General features: G+C 39.3%; 1 protein-coding gene across 7 annotated transcripts in view; it reads right to left on the bottom strand.

The window, feature by feature from the left end:
* Positions 1 to 9,184: 9,184 nt before the first annotated feature.
* Gm5155 (predicted gene 5155) overlaps positions 9,185 to 21,226 on the bottom strand; it is a 47,300-nt gene continuing 35,258 nt past the window's right edge. For 5 of the 7 annotated variants that reach the window (XM_006540461.2, XM_006540459.2, XM_006540457.1 and 2 more), the window contains 5 exons: positions 19,067 to 19,426; positions 17,423 to 17,773; positions 12,517 to 12,876; positions 10,743 to 11,096; positions 9,185 to 9,713 (listed from right to left, as the gene is read on the bottom strand). In XM_006540461.2, coding sequence (XP_006540524.1) covers positions 9,430 to 9,713; positions 10,743 to 11,096; positions 12,517 to 12,876; positions 17,423 to 17,773; positions 19,067 to 19,426 — 1,709 coding nt within the window. In that variant the 3' untranslated portion in view covers positions 9,185 to 9,429. The remainder of the gene's footprint in view (positions 9,714 to 10,742; positions 11,097 to 12,516; positions 12,877 to 17,422; positions 17,774 to 19,066; positions 19,427 to 21,226) is intronic. The other 2 variants (NM_001378684.1, XM_006540458.1) reach the window with 2 other exon arrangements.

Genomic DNA, 21,226 nt, shown 5'->3' with positions numbered 1-21,226 from the left:
TTGTGGATATGGTACCAACAAGACCAGTACCAGAGCTGTGTATTGAATCTGATAATTAAAAATGATATTGGAGAGCAGACCTTGTGCTTCAGTTCTCCCAACCCCACCCACACCCACAGATAGATTGACCCCCAGTAGTTCTGACACCCCTAGGCTCCCAGGTGAGCCTGTTATTACTGCCCCAATACCTGACCTAAACAGGATCTCCTGGAGCCCAGGTGATCCAGTAATTCTAGCCTACCTGGAGACATACCATCCTTCCAGTTAGCATCTACTTCTGGAAGCAGATCCTGTGCTATAATCCCCTTGCCCACCCTAGTCACACCCAGAGACAGCTTGAATCCAAAGAGTTGTGACACAGCAAGGATCCTAAATGAGGCTCTCCAGACCCCCTCCTATTCCCAGAGACAGCTTGACACAAGAAGGCCCAACATAAACAGATTCATAGGAAGGACAGGCTCCAGTCAGAGACAGCAAGGTCAGTTAACACCAGAGATAACCAGATGGTAAGATATAAGAAAAAGAACAAAAGCAACAAAACCAGTATTACTTGGCAATATCAGAACCCAGTGATCTCAGTACAGCAAGGTCTGGAAACACCAACACACCTGGAAAAAATTCAGATCCTGAATTAAAATCACATTTCATGATGATGATAGAGGACTTTAAGGAGGACATAAAGAACCCCCTTTAAAAAATACAGGAGAACACAGGTAAATAGGTAGAAAAATTAAAGAGGAATACACAAAAATACCTAAAAGTATTACAGGGAAATGCAAACAAACAGGTGAAGGAATTAAACAAAACCATCCAGTATCTAAAAATGAAAGTAGCAACAATGAAAAAAATCACAAAAGCAATCAAAACTGAAAATGGAGAACCTAGGAAAGAGATCAGAAGTCACAGATGCGAGCATAACCAACAGAATTCAAGAGACAGAAGAGAGAAACTCAGGAGTAGAAGAAATCTTACAAGATATTGACACAACAGTAAAAGAAAATACAAAACATAGAGAGCTTCTAACACAAAACATCTAAGAAATCCAAGACACAATGAAAAAAAAAACCTAAGAATAACAGTTATAGAAGAGATAGAAGATTCCCAACTCAAAGGGCCATAAACATATTCTATAAAATTTTTGAAGAAAACATCCCCAACATGAAAATAAAGATAGCCATAAATATACAAAAAACTTACAAAAAGACAAATAGATTCCACCAGAAAAGACATTCCTCCAGTCATATAATAATCAAAACACTAAATTCACATAACAAAGAAAGAATCTTAAAAGCAGTAAGGTAAAAAGGTCAAGTAACCTAAAAAGGCAGACCTATTAGAATTATACCAAATTTCTCAACAGAGACTCTAAAAACAGATCTGGGGCAGATGTTACATAGACTCTAAGAGAACAAAAATTACCAGCCCAGGCTACTATACCCAGCAAAACTCATTTACCATAGAAGGAGAAACCAAGATATTCTATGACAAAAGCAGATTTAAGCAATATCTTTCCACAAATCCAGCCCTACAGAGGATAATAGAAGGAAAATTCTAATATAAAAATGGAAAGTACAGCAAAGAAAAGCAAGAAATTAATCTCCTCACAACAAACCCAAAAGAAGAGAACTACACAAACATAATTACACCTCTAACAACAAAAATAACAGGAAGCAACAATCATTGGTACTTAATATCTCTCAACATCAATGGAATCAATTCCCCAATAAAAAGACATAGAGAAGCGGGATTATAAGTAAACAGGACCCAGCATTTTGCTACATATAAGTAACACACCTCAGTGTCAAAGGCAGACATTAACTCAAAGTAAAATGCTGGAAAATTTTTTCCAAGCAAATGGTCCCAAGAAACAAGCTTGTGTAGTCATTCTAATATTCGATTAAATAGACTTTCAACCAAACGTTATCAAAAAACATTGTGAAGGGCACATACTCATCTAAGGAAAAAATCTACCAAGATGAACTTTCAATACTGAACATGCTCCAAATGAAAGGGCAACACATTCGTAAAAGAATCTTTACTAAAGCTCAAAGCATATATTGAATCTCACAAAGTAATAGTGGGAGACTTCAACATCCCATCCTCACCAATGTACAGATAGTGGAAACAGAACTTAAACAGAAACACATTGAAACTTAAAGAAGTTATGAATCAAATATATTTATCTACAGAACATTTCACCTTAAAACAAAAGAATATACTTCTTCTCAGCACCTCATAGTACCTTCTAAACAATTGACCACATAATCAGACACAAACAAGCCTTAGCAGACATAAGAAGATTAAATTAATCCCATGCATTCTATCAGACCACCACAGACTAAGGCTTGTCTTCTATTAGAACAACAACAAGAAAACCCACATGCATGTGGAAGCTGAACAGCTACCTACTCAATGATAACCTGGTCAGGGATTAAATAAATAAAGAAATTAAAGACTGTAAAATTTACTGAAAAAGAAGGCTCAGCATGCCCAACTTTTGAGACACAATGAAACCAGTGTTAAGAGAAAAATTCATAGCTCTGAATGCCTCCATTAAGAACCTGGAGAGATCATACACTACCAGTCTAATAGCACCTCTGAAAGGTATAGAACAGAAACAAGCAAAAACACACAAGAGGAAAATATCGCAGAAAACAAAAAAAGTCAGGATTAAAATCAAACAAGTAGGATTAAAGAGAACTATACAGTGAATCAACAAAACTAGGAGATGGTTCTTTGAGAAAATCAACAAGATAGATAAACCCTGAACCAAACTAACTAGAAAATACAATGACAGTATCCAGATTAACATAATTAGAAATGAAAAGAAAGACATAACAACAGAGAATGGGAAAATTTTTAAAAGTCATCAGATCCTACTGCAAAGAACTATACTAAAAACAACTGAAAAAAAAATCTAGAAGAAATAGATGATTTTGTAGACAGGTACCAGATACCAATGTTAAAACAGGATCAAATAAACCATCAAAACAGTCAGATAACCCGTAAGTAAATAGAAGTCATCATTAAAAGTCTCTCAATACCAAAAAAGCCTGGGGCAATATGGTTGCAGTGTAGAATACTAGCCGACCTTCAAAGAACACCTACTATGAATACATCTTAAACTATTCCACAAAATAAACACGGGGAGAAACTACCGAATTCATTGTACGAAGCCACAGTTATGCTGATTGAACTTAAAACCATTTTGCCTTATGATTATTGAAGCAAAAATACTCAATAAAATTCTCACAACTAAATCCAAGAACACATCAAAACAAAAGTCACCATGATCAGGCAGGCTTATCCCAGGGATACAGGGATGGTTCAATATAAGGAAATCCATCAATGTAAACCACTATATAAACAAACTCAAAGAAAAAAATACATGATTATCTCATTAGATACTGAAAAGCCTTAGACAAAATACATTCCTTCATGTTATATGTCTTAGAAAGATCAAAAATTCAAGGTTCATACCTAAACATAATAAAAGCAATATACAGAAAACCAATAACCAACATCAAACTAAAGAGAGAGAAACTTGAAGCAATCCCACTAAAATCAGGGCCAAGACAAGGCTACCGGCTATTTATTTTGTATTTATTCAATATCGTGCTGAACATCTATGCTCCAAATGCAAGGGGACCCGCATTCGTAACAGAAATATTACTCAAGCTCAAAGCACATATTGCACCTCACACAATCATAGTGGAAGAATTGAACAACCCATTCTTTTCAATAGACCATGGGAACACACACTAAACAGAGACCCAGAGAAACTAACAGAAGTTCTGAACCAAATGGATTTAACATATATATAAACATTTCTTCCTAAATCAAAAGAATATACCTTCTTCTCAGCACATCATGGTACCTTTTCCAAAACTGATGATATAATTGGTCACAAAACAGAACTGAACAGATATAAGAAGGCTAAAATAATCCCATGCCTCCTATCAGACCGCTATGGATAAGGACTGATGGTCTTCAGTAGCAACAAAACCAGCAGAATGCCCACATATACATGGAAGCTGAAAAATGTTCTATTCAATGATAACTTGTTCAAGGAAAAAAAATAAAAAAATAAAAGACGTTTTAGAATTTGTTGAAAATAAAATTACAACCTATTCAAACTTATAGAACACAATGAAAGCAGTGCTAAGATTAAAACTCATATTCCTGAGTGCCTTCAAAATGAAGCTGGAGAAAGCATACACTAATATCTTGACAGCACACATGAAAACTCTAGAACAGAAAGAAGCAAATACACCCTAGAGGAGTAGACAACAGGAAATAATCAAATCAGGGCTGAAATCATCCAAGTAGAAACAAAAATAACTATAAAAGGAATGAACAAAACAAAGAGGAGGTTCTATGAGAAAATCAACAGATAGATAAACCCTTAGACAGACTAAACAAAGGGCACAGAAACAGTATGCAAATTAACAAAATCAGAAATGAAAAGGGAGATGTGACAACAAAAACTGAGAAAATCACAAAAATCATAAGATACTATTCATAAGATCCTACTACAAAATCCTATACTCAACACAACTGGAAAATCTGATTGAAATGGACAAATTTCTAGAAAAATACCAAATACCAAATTTAATCAGATCAATAAACCATCTAAACAGTCCCATAACCCATAAAGAAATATAAGCTGTTATTAAAAGTCTCCCAAACAAAATTCCCAGGACCAGATGGGTTTAGTGCAGAACACTAGAAGAGTTTCAAAGAAGACTTAATACCAATATTCTTGAAACTATTCAACAAAGTAGAAACAGAAGGAACACTACCCAATTTGTTCTATGAAGCCACAGTTATGCTGAAACGAAAGCCTCACAAAGACCCAACAAAGAAAGAGAACTTTATATCAATTTTTATTATGAATATTGATGTAAAAATACACAATAAAATTCTCACAAACAGAATCCAAGAACAAATCAAAACAACCATTCATGAAGATTAAGTAGGCTTCATCCAAGGGATGCAAGGATGGTTCAATATATGGAAATCTACCAAAGTAATCTACTGCATAAACAAACTCAAAGAAAAAAAAACTACATGATTATTTCATTGGATGGTGAAAAATCATTTGACAAAATTCAACATCCCTTCATGTTAATAATAGTCTTGGAAAGATCAGGAATTCAAGGCCCATGCATAAACATAGTAAAAGCAATATACAGAAAACCAGTAGCCAATGTGAAACTAAATGGAGAGAAACTTGAAGCAATCCCACTAAAATCAGGACTAGATAAGGCTGCCTCTCTTTCTCCATATCTACTCAAATATCGTTCTTAAAGTACTAGCTGGAGCAATTAGACAACAAAAAGAGTTCAAATGAATACAAATTGGAAATGGAGAAGTAAAAATATCACTATTTGCAGATGATATGATTGTAAGTGACCCCAAAACCTCCACCAAAGAAATCTGACAGTTGATAGACACCTTCAACAAAGTAGCCAGATATAAAATTAATTCAAACAAAAATCAGGAGCCTTCCTATACTCAAAGGATAAACAGGCTGAGAAAGAAATTAGGGAATCGACAACCTTCAAAATAGTCACAAAGAAGATACAATTTGCAAAATACATCAAACTTAAGAAGAAGGAAGACCAAAGTGTGGATACTCGATCCTTAGAAGGAGGAAGAAAATGCCAATTGAAGTAGTTACAGAGACAAAGTTCAGAGCAGAGACTGAAAGCACAACCATCCAAAGACTGCCCCACCTGGGGATCCGTCCCATAAACAACCACCAAACCCATACACTATTGCAGATGCCAATGAGAGCTTGCTGACAGGATACTGATATAGCTGTCTCCTGAGAGGCTCTGCCAGTGCCTGACTAATACAGAAGTGGATGCTCACAGTCATCCATTAGACAGAGCACAGGGTCCCCAATGAAGGGGCTAGAGAAAGTACCCAAGGAGCTGTAGGGGTTTGCAGCCCCATAGGAGGAACAATAAGATGAACTAACCAGTAAGCCCAGAGTTTTCTGGGACTAAACCACCAATCAAAGAAAACACACAGAGAGACTCATGTCTCTAGCTGCATATGTAGCTGAGGATGGCTTAGTAGGTCATCAATGGGAAGAGAGGCCCTTGGTCCTGTGAAGGTTCTATGTCCCAGTATAGGGGAATGCCAGGGCCATGGGAGTGGGTGGGTTGGGGAGCAGGGGGAGGGGGAAGAGGATAAGGTATTTTCGGATAGGAAACTAGGAAAGGGAATAACATTTGAAATGTAAATAAACAAAATATCTAATAATAAAATAAATTAAAATTACATACACACACAAACAAAATATCTTGGCGTGACTCCAGCCAAACAAGTGAAAGATCTGTATGACAAGAACTCAAATTTTCTGAAGAGAGAAACCAAAGACCTCAGAAGATGGAAAGATCTCCCAGACTGATGGATTGGCAGGATTGATATAGTATAAATGGCCATATTGCCTAAAGGAATATCTATAGATTCAATGCAATCCCCATTGAAATTCCAACTCAATTCTTCATTGAGTTAGAAAGAAAAATTCTGAAATTCATTTGGAATAACAAAAAACCCAGGATAGCAAAAACTATTCCCAACAATAAAAGAAATTCTGGGGGAATCACCATTCCTAAACTTAAGCTGTACTACAGACTAGTAGCAATAAAAACTGCACAGTATTGGTATATATGGAATGGAATTGAAGGCTCAGGAATGAAATCACACACCTATGGTCATTTGATCTTTGGAGAAGGAGCTAAAGCCATCCAGTGGAAAAAAAGATATCATTTTCAGCCAATGGTGCTGGTTCAACAGGTGGTCAAAATATAGAAGAATGCAAATTGACCCATTCTTATCTCCCTGGACATAGCTCAAGTTCAGGTGGATCAAGGTCTTCCAAATAAAACCAGATACACTGAATCTAATAGAAGAGAAAGTGGGGAAAGTCTCTAATACATGGTCATGGGGGAAAAGTTACTGAACAGAACACCAGTGGCATATCCTCTAAGATTAAGGATTGTCAAATCAGACCACATAAAGTTGCGAAGCTTCTTAAAGGCAAAGGACACTGTCAATAGAACAAAATGGCAGCCAACAGATTAGAAAAAAATCTTTACCTATCCTACATCTGATAGAGGGCTAATATACAATATATGCAAAGGGCTAATATACAATATATACAAAGAACTCAAGAAGTTAGACTGCAGAGAACCAAATAACTCTATTAAAAATGAGGTACAGTTCTACACAAAGAATTTTCAACTGAAAAAATATCGAATGGCTGAGAAGCACCTAAAGAATAGTTTAAAGTCCTTACTTATCAGGGAAGTGCAATTCAAAATGACCCTGAGATTCCACCTCACACCAATCGGAATGGCTAAGATAAAAAATTCAGGTGACAGCAAATACTGGTGACGATGTGGAGCAAGAGGAACACTTTTCCATTGCTGGTTGGATTGCAATCTGGTAGAACCGGCTTTGCAAAACAATCTGGAGATTCCTCATAAAATTGGAAATGGTTGTACCTGGAGATCCACTACTGGGCAGATACTTAAAAGATGCTCCAACATCTAACAAGGACATGTGCTTCACTATGTTCATAACAACCTTATTTATAACCAGAAGCTTAAAAAATCCTACATGTTGCTCACTGGAAGAATAAATACAAAAAATATAGGATGCTTACACAATGAATTATTACTCACCTATTAAAATGATGAATCCATGAAATTCTTAGACAAATTGATGGAACAAGAAAATATAATCCTGAGTGATGTAGCAAAGACAAAAAAAATACCATGGCATGTACTCACTGATAAGTGGATATTAGCTCCAAAGCTCAGAATACTCATGGCACAACTCACAGACCATATGAAACTGAGAAGAAGGAAGACCAAAATGTGGATGGTTCAGTCTTACTTGGATAGGAGAAGAATAATAACGGGAGGTAGAGGGATGGAAGGATCTGGGAGGGATTTAGAAGGGGGATGAAAAAAAGCAAGGCAGGATCAAGTATGGGAAGAGATAGGAGAGAAGTACAGAGAAGTACAGAAGTACAATTTTCTGATAGGTCAGAAAATTGAATAGAAATATGTAGCAATGGGGGAATGAGAACTGGGGGTAGCCACTATAAAATCTCAGATGCCAGGGAAGTGAGAGTTTCCTAGGACCAAACAGGGATGACATTAACCTAAATAGCAAACAACAGTGATATAGAACCTGTAGATAGCACCTCTAGTAGATAGGCCCAATCCCCATTTGAATGATGAGGCCACCTACCCATCTCAAAATTTTAACCCAGAATTGTTCCTGTCTAAACTAAATGCAGGGACAAAATATAAAGCAGAGACTGAAGAAAAAGCCATCCAGAGACTGCTTTACCTAGGGATCAATCCTATTTGCATATACCAAACCCCAACACCAAGAAGTGCTTGCTGACAGGAGCCTGATATAGCTCTCCCATGAGAGTTTCTGCCAGCACCTGACTAATACAAATGCAGATGCACACAGGTAACCACCAGTCTGACCCCAGGGACCCCAATGGAAGAGGTAGGGGAGAGCTGAAAGATCAAAAGGGGATTGTAAACCCATAGGAAGAACAGTAATATTAACTAACTAGACCACCCACAGCTCCCATGGACTAAACCACCAATCAAAAAGTATGAAAATGGAGGCTGGGCTTGAGCTACATATGTAGTGTGAGGGGAGTCCCTTGGTCCTGTGGAGGCTTGGCGATGAGAGTTCCAATTGTGCTTCTACAGACTCATAGATGGTCCTCAGGATTCAATGTATGAACAGGAACAGAAACCCAGGGAACCATGAATTTCAACTCAGTGGCATAGTTTAACCACAAATTGAGCTATCATTATGTCTGACAGTGAAAGTTAATTTCAAGATAAAAACAATGAGTGGAGATTGCACCAAGGATTTTACATCTGGACCTCAAACAAGTTGTGGGTTGAAACTATTTAGAAACCACCAATGTGCACAGTGAATCATGGATAGTTCCATCTGGTAGAATTGGTGTTAGATGAAACTACTTGAGCATATGACAGGATGTTTGTCTCCATGCAAACACTGCACTATTTAAAAGGGGACTCAGAACACTTGGAAACTTGAGGCTGCTAAAATTAGCCTTCAAGGATTCTAAAAAACAAACAAACAAAAGCAATATATTTAATCCACAACCTAAGCTCTTAACCTCAATTGGTTTTATTATATTGATGTCTTTATTTTGCTTTGGTAAACAGGTTTCATATTAAATCATGGCCTATCCTTGTACACTTGGTTACGTCAGGACTACAGGCATGATTAACAATGAAGGCAGTACATGAGTGGTAACTGACAATTTTTACCACTTAACTCATCTCCATTTTGCACCCCATCAATACGGAAATGACCACACACTGCTGTAGACGAGAGGAGAGAGGTAGGTCACTCTTCCATCACAGACAGACAGACTGGGAGACTGGACTTTGAACTGACTGGGTTGTAGACCTCACATTGATACTTTCCAGCATCCTCCCTCCAGACGGGATCTATGCTGAGTTGGCACTTTGAAGGGGAAAGTGTCATTCTCTCTGTGAGCTGCAGACTCTGCTTATTGAAGAGCCAACGGATGGAGACTCCAGGGTCAGCTGAGAAGCAAGTGAAGACTACTGAGCTCTGTACTCTGACTGTGGTGTCAGTCACTCGCACAAAAGGCCATGAAACAGGGTCTGTAAAGAAACAGAGGAGGGGACAAAATAACAGTAGTCCTTCAGAGAGCTCAATGATTCCCTCTATAGTTCACACTTAATAAAGCATCCAGGGAGGGGAAATTAGAGCTGTTACGATAGACATATCTTGTGATTTTGATTTATTACACGTGGGCTGTGTGACCCTGATTATCCCACTGAGGGTATTGTGTTTTGACTTCTCTATAACATGGCAGATGGTGCATGATCATTACTGTGTCTCTATGAGTTAAACTTAGTTATGATCAATCTTAAGACCTTGGAATGAGGTAGCTGCTCAAATTCTAAGTATATGCCAGGAGAAGAATATTCCCTATGGTGTACCTCTGAGGACAAGTAGTAGGGTGGAATAACTGTCTCCATTGCTTCTCGAACTAGGGACACTGACCTTCCTGTGAAGTCTCAGAAACCCAAAACAATAATTGATGAATTCTCCAGGAACATGTGCAGTGTGATTCAGAAGGTGTTGGCCCAGATGACCTACAAAACTTCAGCTTTCATGGCAGTCTATAACTGGTTTGATAGTCTATGGAATTTGTGAATTCACTATAAGCATGTTCTCTGCAAGTTCTAACAGAAAATCAAAACAAAGCATTGACAAAAAGGTTCCCAGTGGCACGTGGAGATGAAGCATGAAGAGTTTGGAGCCAGAGCATCCTGGTGGGCTTTGTGTGGAGTCAGTGTGTCCTCAACCATGGCTTGCCCAAGCTCCACAGAGTCTCTCTTGGAGCCAGGTGTACCTTGAGAACCCCAAGAGTCTGTGCTGGGTCTGATGTACTAGAACTGAGTTATTCAGCATATGTTCTCCTCTCTGCAATAAAGTACTGGTGAGGGATTCTGGTCTAACGAAGTTTGTCTAAGGAATGCATTTCCTGCAGTAATTGCCCAAACCCCAGTGTTGGGGGCTAAATGGAATGGGAGAGTAAATAGGTTCAGCTCTTTCCAAACAGTACAGCATATAAAGCAGGAGAAGCCATACAAAACAGCTGGAGGGCAGTGAGAGTTACTTACTATTTACATGGACTTGCACATGTGCTCTCTCAAGTTTGAAGTCCTTATGTAAAATTTCTAACATGTACAATCCTGTATCATGCTCAGTGACATTCTGGATCAGCAGGGATCCATTAGTGTACACCACCTCTCTTCCACTGTGTGCAAGCCCCCAGATAGTGGATTCCATGGATCTGCTATATTCTGCAATTTTAAAAATATCTGTCCTATACACCGATTTGTACCAGAAAAATGTCTGAACATCTTCTGGCACATTGCAAACAAGGAGAAGAACACTTTTCCCTACAGCAATATTCCAAGGCACTGGTTCAATTATGAGTTGATCAGAGCTGAGAAGATTACAGCAAGTAGAAGCTACAAGAAAAGAGAAAAGTTATCAATTCAGGAGCATATGGTTGGAGATAAAATTAGTGAGCTTTGTCTGGAGCAGATGAATTGATCCCTCAGTCTAAAAATAGAGGCATAGGTGTGTCTCTACTATCTGATGGAGGTGAGCAACATAACATCAATTCTCTCAGGGGTGCTGAATGTATCATTTCCTCTACAAGGATCTCTCTCCCTCTCTCCCTCTCTCTCTCTCCCTTCCTCTTTCCCTCTCTCCCTCCCTTTCTCTCTCCCTCCCTCCCTCCTCCTCCACCCCTCCTCCCTCTCCCATCCCTCTCTCTCTGCCCCCTCTCTCTTCTCTCTCTCCCTCTCTCTCTCTCTCTCTCTCTCTCTCTCTCTCTCTCTCTCTCTCTCTCTTCTCTCTCTTCTCTCTCTATTTTTTTCCATGGCTGCCACTTCACTCCCCTCAGTCAGACACTGGGTACACTCATGCCCACTGAAATTTGTGATGATGTCTCCCCTGAACACTTTATAACTTTTGTTCCAATCTACTTTATAGCTACAGCCAGCCATTAAATTTCCCTAATACACATGCCTGCTACTTTGCCCTGCAGCAAATGGAACTGGGACTGAATGAGGGTAAGAAGAAGTTTGATTTTCTTGGCAGGCACAAGTATTAGAAAACGTTCAAAGACTAGAATGGCTGAGTGTATGTCAAGGTGAAACAAACTAGAGTATTTTGGAAAAATGGAAACGATAGTTTAATATGCCACAACAGGATTGCACTCTGGGAAAGCCAGCAATATATAATGTGTAATAGTATATTGATAGTGCAGGGTCCAGACCACTGCAAGACAATCCACCCCTCTGCTATCGGTTCTGGGAGATAGAAGGAAACATACCAGCCTGAACAAGTCATGAGGACTAAGTCAGTAAGCATCACAATTCCTTTCATCTGCATGAAATTGTAGATTATATTTACAGACTTCTGATGCTTGGACCTAATAAATACCCTAGTTTTATATGATTGGCCTAAAATGCTGGTTCCCTCTAAGCACTGGGAAAAGTAAGGGTAGAGTCATGGCAAATGAACCTCAGGGTCACCTGTGGTTAAGCCTGGGTCAGATGACTGTGATCAGGGCTTCTTGGTACTTACTTCACTGTGAGAATGCAATGGTCTCCTCATATGCTTGGCTTCAACTCTGATTCTTGGCAGACTCTGACAACTAAAGCTGAGTTGCTTTCCTTCAATGACTTCTTTATTACAGGAATGAGTCAGAAAATAAAATCTGATCTAGGCCTGTTTGGCTCTAACCTAAGTGTCTTACACTAAGTGCTCAAACCCCAACATGGGGACACAGTGCAGTGGGGAAGGAGACACAATACAGTCACGACAATCCTGTGAATCTGAGCCCCACCCAGCAATGAACAATCACAGAGAACCACTTACTGTCCAGCTGGAGTTGCACATGTGCTATTTCATCTTTCAGATCTGTACTTATAGTTCGTAGAGTATAGAATCCAGTATCATTGTGCATGACCCTCTGGAGCAGCATGGATCCATTGCTGTACACTGTTTCTCGACCACTGTGTGCAGGCCCTGGCAAGCTTGAACTTGTGGCTATTATGTGTTGGATGAGCTCAGATTTCTCCTCTGCAATCACACCTTTGTACCAGAAAAGGGATTGAAGATTTTTTGGGAGATTGTGAACCAGTAGAAGAACACTTTCCCCTTCAACAATGCTGGGTGGCACTGATTCTATACTGAACCTTGCAGTGGAGCCAGAGTCCTTGGAGTTTGGAACAAAGCCTAAAGGTAAAGAAAGAGAATTGTGTTTATTGTGACCATTGTGTATTTTTTCTTAATTTTTTTATTATTTAAATGAATTTTATCCATCAAACATATTAATAATATTGAGTATTTTGAGAATAAAATGGTACATAGGAAATTTGTTCAACTTTTATAGTCATATCATTTCATAGCCTAAAAATATCATTAATGAACATTTAATACTATCCATAACGTAGGATCCAATATCTATTGTTAAACACTAAATTGTTTAAAAACATACAATATATTGTTTGGGAATTACACATAGTAAATGAGCAAAAATATTAAAAAATGAATCATTAAGAAATGTATTCAAGCCAGGCACTGATGGCACATGCCTTTAATCCCAGCACTTGGGAGGCAGAGGAAGGCGGATTTCTGAGTTCAAGGCCAGCCTGGTCTGCAGAGTGAGTTCTGGGACAACCAGGACTATACAGAGATACCCTTTCTCAAAAAACCAATATAAGCCCTTATTTGATACTACCTGACATAGTGAGAGAGTATCTAAAATGCATTATATATCTGTGTACATTGTCTAACTATAAGTTTACTTTAAAAAAATTATCAGTGTTTCTAGAGCATTTCATCCTAAAGCAAAAGAATATACCTTTTTCTCAGCACCTCATGGTACCTTATAATCAGTCACAAAACACTCCTCAACAGATACAAAAAGATTGAAATAATCCCATGCACCCTGCCATATCACCACAGACCAAAAAAAAACCCAATGGAAAGCATGCATACACATGGAAGCCGAACAACACTGTACTTAATAATAACTTGGTCAAGGAAGAAATAAAGAAAGAAATTAAAGCTTTTTAGTATGTAATGAAAATGAAGACACATCATACCAAAACTTAAGGGGCACAATAGAAGCAATGGGAAGAGAAAAACTCATAGCTCTAAGTGCCTCCAAAAAGAAACTGGAGAGAGCATGTACAAGCAGCTTGACAGCACACTTGAAAGTTCTAGAACAAAAAGAAGCAAATATACTCAAGAGGAGTAGATGGCAGGAGATAATCAGGGCTGAAATCAACCAAGTAGAAACAAAAGGAACTAAACAAAGAATCAACAAAACTGGAAGCTGGTTCTTTGAGAAAATCAACAAGATAGATAAAACCTAGCTAGACTTGCCAGAGGGCATAGAGACAGTATCCAAATTAATAAAATCAAAATGAAAAGGGATACATAACAATGAAATATCTTAAAATAATTATTCTGTTTGTTGAATATTAACAGTTGAAAATATCAAAATCATATTTGACAAGAATCATGATAATATTATTGATATTTTTCTCACTGTGCTTGAAATTAGCATTTTTAATGTTTAATTTCAAAGGGTCTTAGCGATTTTGAATATTTAAAATATATTTACTGATAAAATAATTTCTCTCTATTGTATATTTTTGAGATGAGGCCCTGTGTCCTGGGGAGTGCTCATTGTGAAGACTATCTGTGAAGGAAGTGTCTCCCTGTCCTACTTTGTGTCCCTCTACTTGTGATATTCTCTGCATAGTGCTCTCTACTTAGGTGACAACATGGTTCTGGCTCACTGTCCTCAGATCCCTGATATCATTCAGCGTAGAATGGTGTTGGGGTGGTGCACCCCTAATCTTTGACCCTACACCTCCTTCATCTTAACTCCCTGACCCTTTGTTATTGTTTTTATTGATGTTGTTGTTCTCTTCTGAACTTCTTGTTATTCCAATGACATGAATTCAATTTCTACCTTTCTTTACTGGCCATTTTTCCAGTCAACTTGGATTGGGACATTGTAAGTATTGGGATTTGTCTTATACTTTTTAAGGAAATACAGTCTAGAAATAACCAGGTCCATCTAGGGAAGGAAGGAAGGAAGGAAGGAAGGAAGGAAGGAAGGAAGGAAGGAAGGAAGGAAGGAAGGAAGGGAGGGAGGGAGGGAGGGAGGGAGGGAGGGAGGGAGGGAGGGAGGGAAGAAGGAGGGAGAGAGGAAGGAAGGAAGTTGCAGCACCCTTTATGTCTCTCTCTGTATGTGTACATATATTGAAAGATATATATAATTCATGGGTATGGGCATACATAGCAAAATGTTTCCAATTCCTTTGCAAATTATATTTGTGTGTGAGTCCTGTGCAAAGCTGTATCTCAGGGTGTGTGGATGAATGCAGGACATAGCACGTAGGTGGAGGTCAGGGGACACAGTGGGTTCATCACTTCTCAGAACATCAGAAAATGTAGCAAATAACTACATGCATTAATGCATGTTAATGATCAACACAAGAGTATTTTTTATAGGGCAGGCATAGATGTGAATATTAGTCTTCATAATATTCTTGTCATGGTAATTAACATTCCATGAGAAAAATCTCATGCCCATGCTTAAAATTTATATTCAATAAGAGCTTCTTGATGAACATCTTCTGTCTCACTCTTTCTATTCTTGTCTAAAATCCCAAGACTTCTCTCAGGACCTTTTGCCTATTAGGAGAATCTAGACAGCAGATGGAACTACTATCATTCTCCTGATCAACTGGGAGCAGAGCTCCTGAAAGATGGTGTGCCCTTTTCAGAGGACCACAAGGTTATCTTCCTGCTGTGAAACTTCAGCTCCAGCACAGCTACTGAGCTTGATTATACTTTCCCTCTCTAAGTGGAAGCCCCTCCCAGGCAGGCACATCTCCAAAAGTTCCAAGAGCTGGGGATTTGTTTGTGTTCAAGACACTTCTTTCCCCTGCTCCACTCTTAGTACTGTCCATTATCCTTCTTCCCTTTCTCTCTTTATATTTTAGTTATCTAAACCACACTGTGATTAAAAAAAAAGCTGATAAGTCTCCCTGTGTCATAGAGCACAGCAAATTAACTCAGGACTGATAACTAATATACCCTGGATTTGGACTGTCAGTACCAAAGAGAAAACCTTTGTGCTTCATGTGTGAAGGCCAAACCCAACTGCTGACACAGTCTACCCACTGATCTCAAAGTTCTATGAAGATAGAATTTTAATCTCAGCTAGAAGTGAACAGAGATGCCTGTTAGTGCTCCAAATGGGACCAATAGAGTGATGCATAAGGAAAGGGGCAGAACTCTTCTGAGTGGAGCTACCAGGCAGCATTCTGACCCAAGACAGATGACCAGGAGCAGATTTATGGAGTTTCAAACCTTGGGTTTGGTAGAGTGGGTAAGCTGAGTCCTGGAAAGACAGGGTGAACTCCATTGTCCCTGGAAGAGTTTCAAGATGATGCTCCCAGTTCTGCTTGATGAGCTGTGTGAAGGGTCTTTCTATGTGCTCCCTGAGCTTTCTGGGATGCCCTGAACTTCTGTGTAGGAGATGTCCCTCAGTAGCTACCATATCTTTCCCAAAGGAAATGTATATAAGAGATAAATGAACATGATTCACTTGCAGTGTAGCATGCATGATAGCCAGCCATTAGGTCTAAAATGTCTATGTCCTTGACTTCTTGATCTGTAGGGGAAGAAGTAGAAGCCAGGCTAAAAGGTAAGTTCCTGGTTCAGATAAATACTATTTTGAATATGGATTGTGTGTCACAATAGTGCACATTATTGATAACTAGGGGAACTGCAGCTCATGCCTGGAGAACTATCCAGATAAATATAACCTGTTGTCATGTGCCTGCAGAAAATAATTCCCTGAACTAGACCCAAGAGGACAGACATTTCTTATGAAGACTAATGTCCATTTCCCTCTCTCTGGCAACCATGACTTTCCATAAACCCAAAAGCCCAGGATAGTCTGTTAGTAGGCTGTGAACATGTCCAGCTATGCCATCCTTGCTCAGTAACTAGGGAGTGTGGAGAGCCATGCCTTGAGCAATCACCATAATAAGATGGCGCTGGCCTCAGCTGTGCCTAACTAGTAAACAAGCCTTGTACGCAGGTGTGAGAGTGAACTCACTCCTAGTCACTCCCATTCTCGGGGTGTAATAGTGGGGTGATGGGCGAGCAACGAATCAGGAGCTGTCATGCCATATCAGGTGCTGAAACGTCACGCTGCGGGTTTTAAAAGTGGCGCCATTTTCCCAGTTCAGGGTCTTCCTGAAGAAGTAAGCAATAAAGCTTTTGCCACGGAAGATTCTGGTTTGTTGTGTCTTTCTTGCCGGTCGAGTGGGACGCAATAAGGGAGTATCCCATTGTTTTCTCAACCAGTTGCACTTGTTGTCTCTGACGATCTTTTTCAAGGACAAGTTCCTGGACAGAATCCCAAGAATGTAGACAGGGGTGATATCCTTAGGATGAATTACCCACCATGAGTTAAGTTACCTCCATAGTGAAGTCAAATGAAGCATTCTGATCAATTGCAGTTATTCTTTACCATGTGAGTCCTGCACTAAATGCCCAAACCCCAACATGGAGTTACAACAGAGAGGGACTTTGTCTACTCAATGTGTATACTGAAGTAGGTGCAAAAAACCCAGTGTAGAGATAAATGCAATGGGAAAGTCAGTAGGTCCAACTCCTCCTAGACAGTTCAGTGTATAAAGTAGGATAAGCCATGTTCAGCAATTGGAAGTCATCGAGAATCACTTACTATTTACAAGGAGTTGAACATAGGCTTTTTCAATTTTGAAGTCTTCTCTTAAAATTTCTAGCATGTAAATTCCTGCATCATCCTCAGTGACATCAATCATCGCCATGGATCCATTGGTGTATATAAGCTCTCTTAAACTGTATGCACTCCCCATAATGGTGATGTCCATGGCTCTGCTGTATTCTGCAATTTTGTATGTATCTCTTCTATATGCTGATTTGTACCAGAAAAATGCTTGAAAGTCTTCAGGCAAATTGTGAACTAGGAGAAGAACAGTTTTCCCTACAGCAACATTCTGAGGAAGTGATTCGATCTTGACTTGCAAATGGTGACAGCAAGTAGAAAGGGAGGCTAAAAGACAAAACAAAACAAAACAAAACAGAAAGAGAAATTATAATTGTGAATATTGGGTTTGTGGGAATGTCATGATCTTTGTCATGAGCAAGTAGATTTATCATTTAGCCTAAAGATGCAGGTATTGGCATGTCTATCCAACTTGGTGAATGTCAGCAACTAGACTTCTATTCTCTCAGGGATGCTAAGTATGTAATTTCTCTGTCATGATCTCTCTATCATAACCTCTCTCCTCTCTCTCTCTGTCTCTCTCTGTCTCTCTCTCTCTGTCTCTCTGTCTCTCTCTCTCTCTCTCTCTCTCTCTCTCTCTCTCTCTCTCTCTTGTTTTTTCCATGCCTGGCTCCTCAGTGCCCTCAGTTAGATACTGGGCACTCTCATGCCCACTGTAGTTTTAGATAATGCCTCCTCTGAATTCTGTGACTTTTGTTCCAATTTGCTTTATAGCTAAGGACAACTACTAACTCTACTGATCTCTGTGCTTGCTGCTCTGCCCTGCAGCTCTCAAGACTGGTGCTTAATAATAGGAAGCAGAAGTCTGGCCCCCTTCTCATGCAAAGTTATTTAAAAAGGTTCACATAGTAGAATGGCTGGCTTCAAGTGATCCTGAAACATGCTAGAGTCCTTTGGAAAATGGAAGCCTCAGTTTAATATGACATTACAAGAGTCACCTGTAGTATATATTGTTTAATGGGATATTGATATTGCAGAATCCAGACCACTGCAGGACAATCCATCCCTGGGTGTATGATAAAAGAGAACAGATGACACAGAGCAAGCCATAAGGGGCAATCCAGTATGCAGCACTCCTCATTTTATCTGAATGAGATTGTAGACTATATTTAGAGACCTCTGAAGCTTGTACCTAATAAATACCCCAGTTTGATATTTCCTCTAAGCACTGTGAAATATTGGGTAATGTCATGGAAAATGATCCCCAGGGTCACCTGTGGGCAAACCTGGGTCAGATGACTATTATAAGTGCTTCCTGGTATTCACTTCCCTGTAAGAAGGTCATAGTTTCCTCTTATACATAGTTATAAATTTCATACTTTGAAGAGTCTGACACCTTAACCTGAATTGTTTTCCATCAGTGACTTCTTTATTACAGGAATGAGTCAGAAAATAAAATCTGACCTAGGCCTGTTTGGCTCTAACCTAAGTGTCTTACACTAAGTGCTCAAACCCCAACATGGGGACACAGTGCAGTGGGGAAGGAGACACAATACAGTCATGACAATCCTGTGAGTCTGAGCCCCACCCAGCAATGAACAATCACAGAGAACCACTTACTGTCCAGCTGGAGTTGCACATGTGCTATTTCATCTTTCAGATCTGTACTTATAGTTCGTAGAGTATAGAATCCAGTATCATTGTGCATGACCCTCTGGAGCAGCATGGATCCATTGCTGTACACTGTTTCTCGACCACTGTGTGCAGGCCCTGGCAAGCTTGAACTTGTGGCTATTATGTGTTGGATGAGCTCAGATTTCTCCTCTGCAATTACACCTTTGTACCAGAAAAGGGATTGAAGATTTTTTGGGAGATTGTGAACCAGTAGAAGAACACTTTCCCCTCCAACAATGCTGGGGGGCACTGATTCTATACTGAGCCTTGCAGTGGAGCCAGAATCCTTGGAGTTTTGAACAAAGCCTAAAGGTAAAAAAAGAGAATTGTGTTTATTGTGACCATTGAGTATTTTTAAGATGAGGCCCTGTGTCCTGAGGAGTGCTCATTGTACAGCCTAACTGTGGAGGAAGTATCTTCCTGATCTACTTTGTGTACCTCTACTTGTGATATTGTCTGCATGGTGCTCTCTACTTGGGTGTCAACATGGTTTTAGCTTACTGTCCTGAGATATCTGATATCATTCAGCATAGAATGGTGTTGGAGTGATGCACCCCTAATCTTTGTCCCTACACTCAGTTACTCTTTGTTATTGTTTTTTTATTATTGTTGTTGTTCTCTTCTATAGTTCTTTTGGTTCCAATCACATGATGGCAGTTTCTACCTTTCTTTACTGGCCATTCTTCCATCAACTGCATCTGGGACATTATAAGAATTGGGATTTGTTTTATATTTTAAGGAAATACAGGCTAGAAAAATAATCACATGTGTCTAGATAATGAATGAATCAATCAATGAATGCAGTTATAGCATCCATTATGACTCTCTCCATATATATGTAAATATATAAAAGTTTTATAAGTATAGATATGTATGTATATAAATATATATGTATATGTGTGGACACACACACACACACACACACACACACATATATATATATATATGGGCATAAAGTGCTAAATTTTTGTAATGGTTTTGACTTTTAACACTTATTTACAAATTAGTGTGTGAATGCTGTGCAGGGCTATGTCTCAGTGTTTGTGAATGGATGCAGGACACAGTAAATTAACATTACATAAGAAAAATTTCATGCCTATCCTTAAAATTTTTGTTCACTATGAGCTTCTTGATGAACAGCTTCTGTCTCATTCTTTCTTTTTTTTTTTCCATTTTTTATTAGGTATTTAGCTCATTTACATTTCCAATGCTATACCAAAAGTCCCCCATACCCACCCACCCCCACTCCCCTACCCACCCACTCCCCCTTTTTGGCCCTGGTGTTCCCCTGTTCTGGGGTATATAAAGTTTGTGTGTCCAATGGGCTTCTCTTTCCAGTGATGGCCGACTAGGCCATCTTTTGATACATATGCAGCTAGAGTCAAGAGCTCCGGGGTACTGGTTAGTTCATAATGTTGATCCACCTATAGGGTTGCAGATCCCTTTAGCTCCTTGGGTACTTTCTCTAGCTCCTCCATTGGGAGCCCTGTGATCCATCCATTAGCTGACTGTGGGCATCCACTTCTGTGTTTGCTAGGCCCCGGCATAGTCTCACAAGAGACAGCTACATCTGGGTCCTTTCGATAAAATCTTGCTAGTGTATGCAATGGTGTCAGCATTTGGATGCTGATTATGGGGTGGATCCCTGGATAAGGCAGTCTCTACATGGTCCATCCTTTCATCTCAGCTCCAAACTTTGTCTCTGTAACTCCTTCCAAGGGTGTTTTGTTCCCACTTCTAAGGAGGGCCATAGTGTCCACACTTCAGTCTTCATTTTTCTTGAGTTTCATGTGTTTAGGAAATTGTATCTTATATCTTGGGTATCCTAGGTTTTGGGCTAAAACCCCATGACTTCTTTCAGGTTCTTTTGCCTATTAGGAGAATCTATACAGCAGATTGAACTACTATCATTTCCCTGACAACCTGTGAGCAGAGCTCCTTACAAATGGTGTACCCTTTGCAGGGGGACTCAAGGATGTCCTCCTTCTGTGAAACTTCAGCTCCAACACAGCTGCTGAACTCCATTGTACTTTCCCTCTCTAAATGAGCCTCCTTCCAGGCAGGGGGATTTTCCAAAGTACCATGATCTGTGGTTTTATCTGTGTT

Source organism: Mus musculus, chromosome 7, assembly GCF_000001635.26.
Source record: "Mus musculus strain C57BL/6J chromosome 7, GRCm38.p6 C57BL/6J".
Lineage (NCBI taxonomy): Eukaryota > Metazoa > Chordata > Mammalia > Rodentia > Muridae > Mus > Mus musculus.
This window is presented reverse-complemented; position numbering and strand designations above follow the sequence as displayed.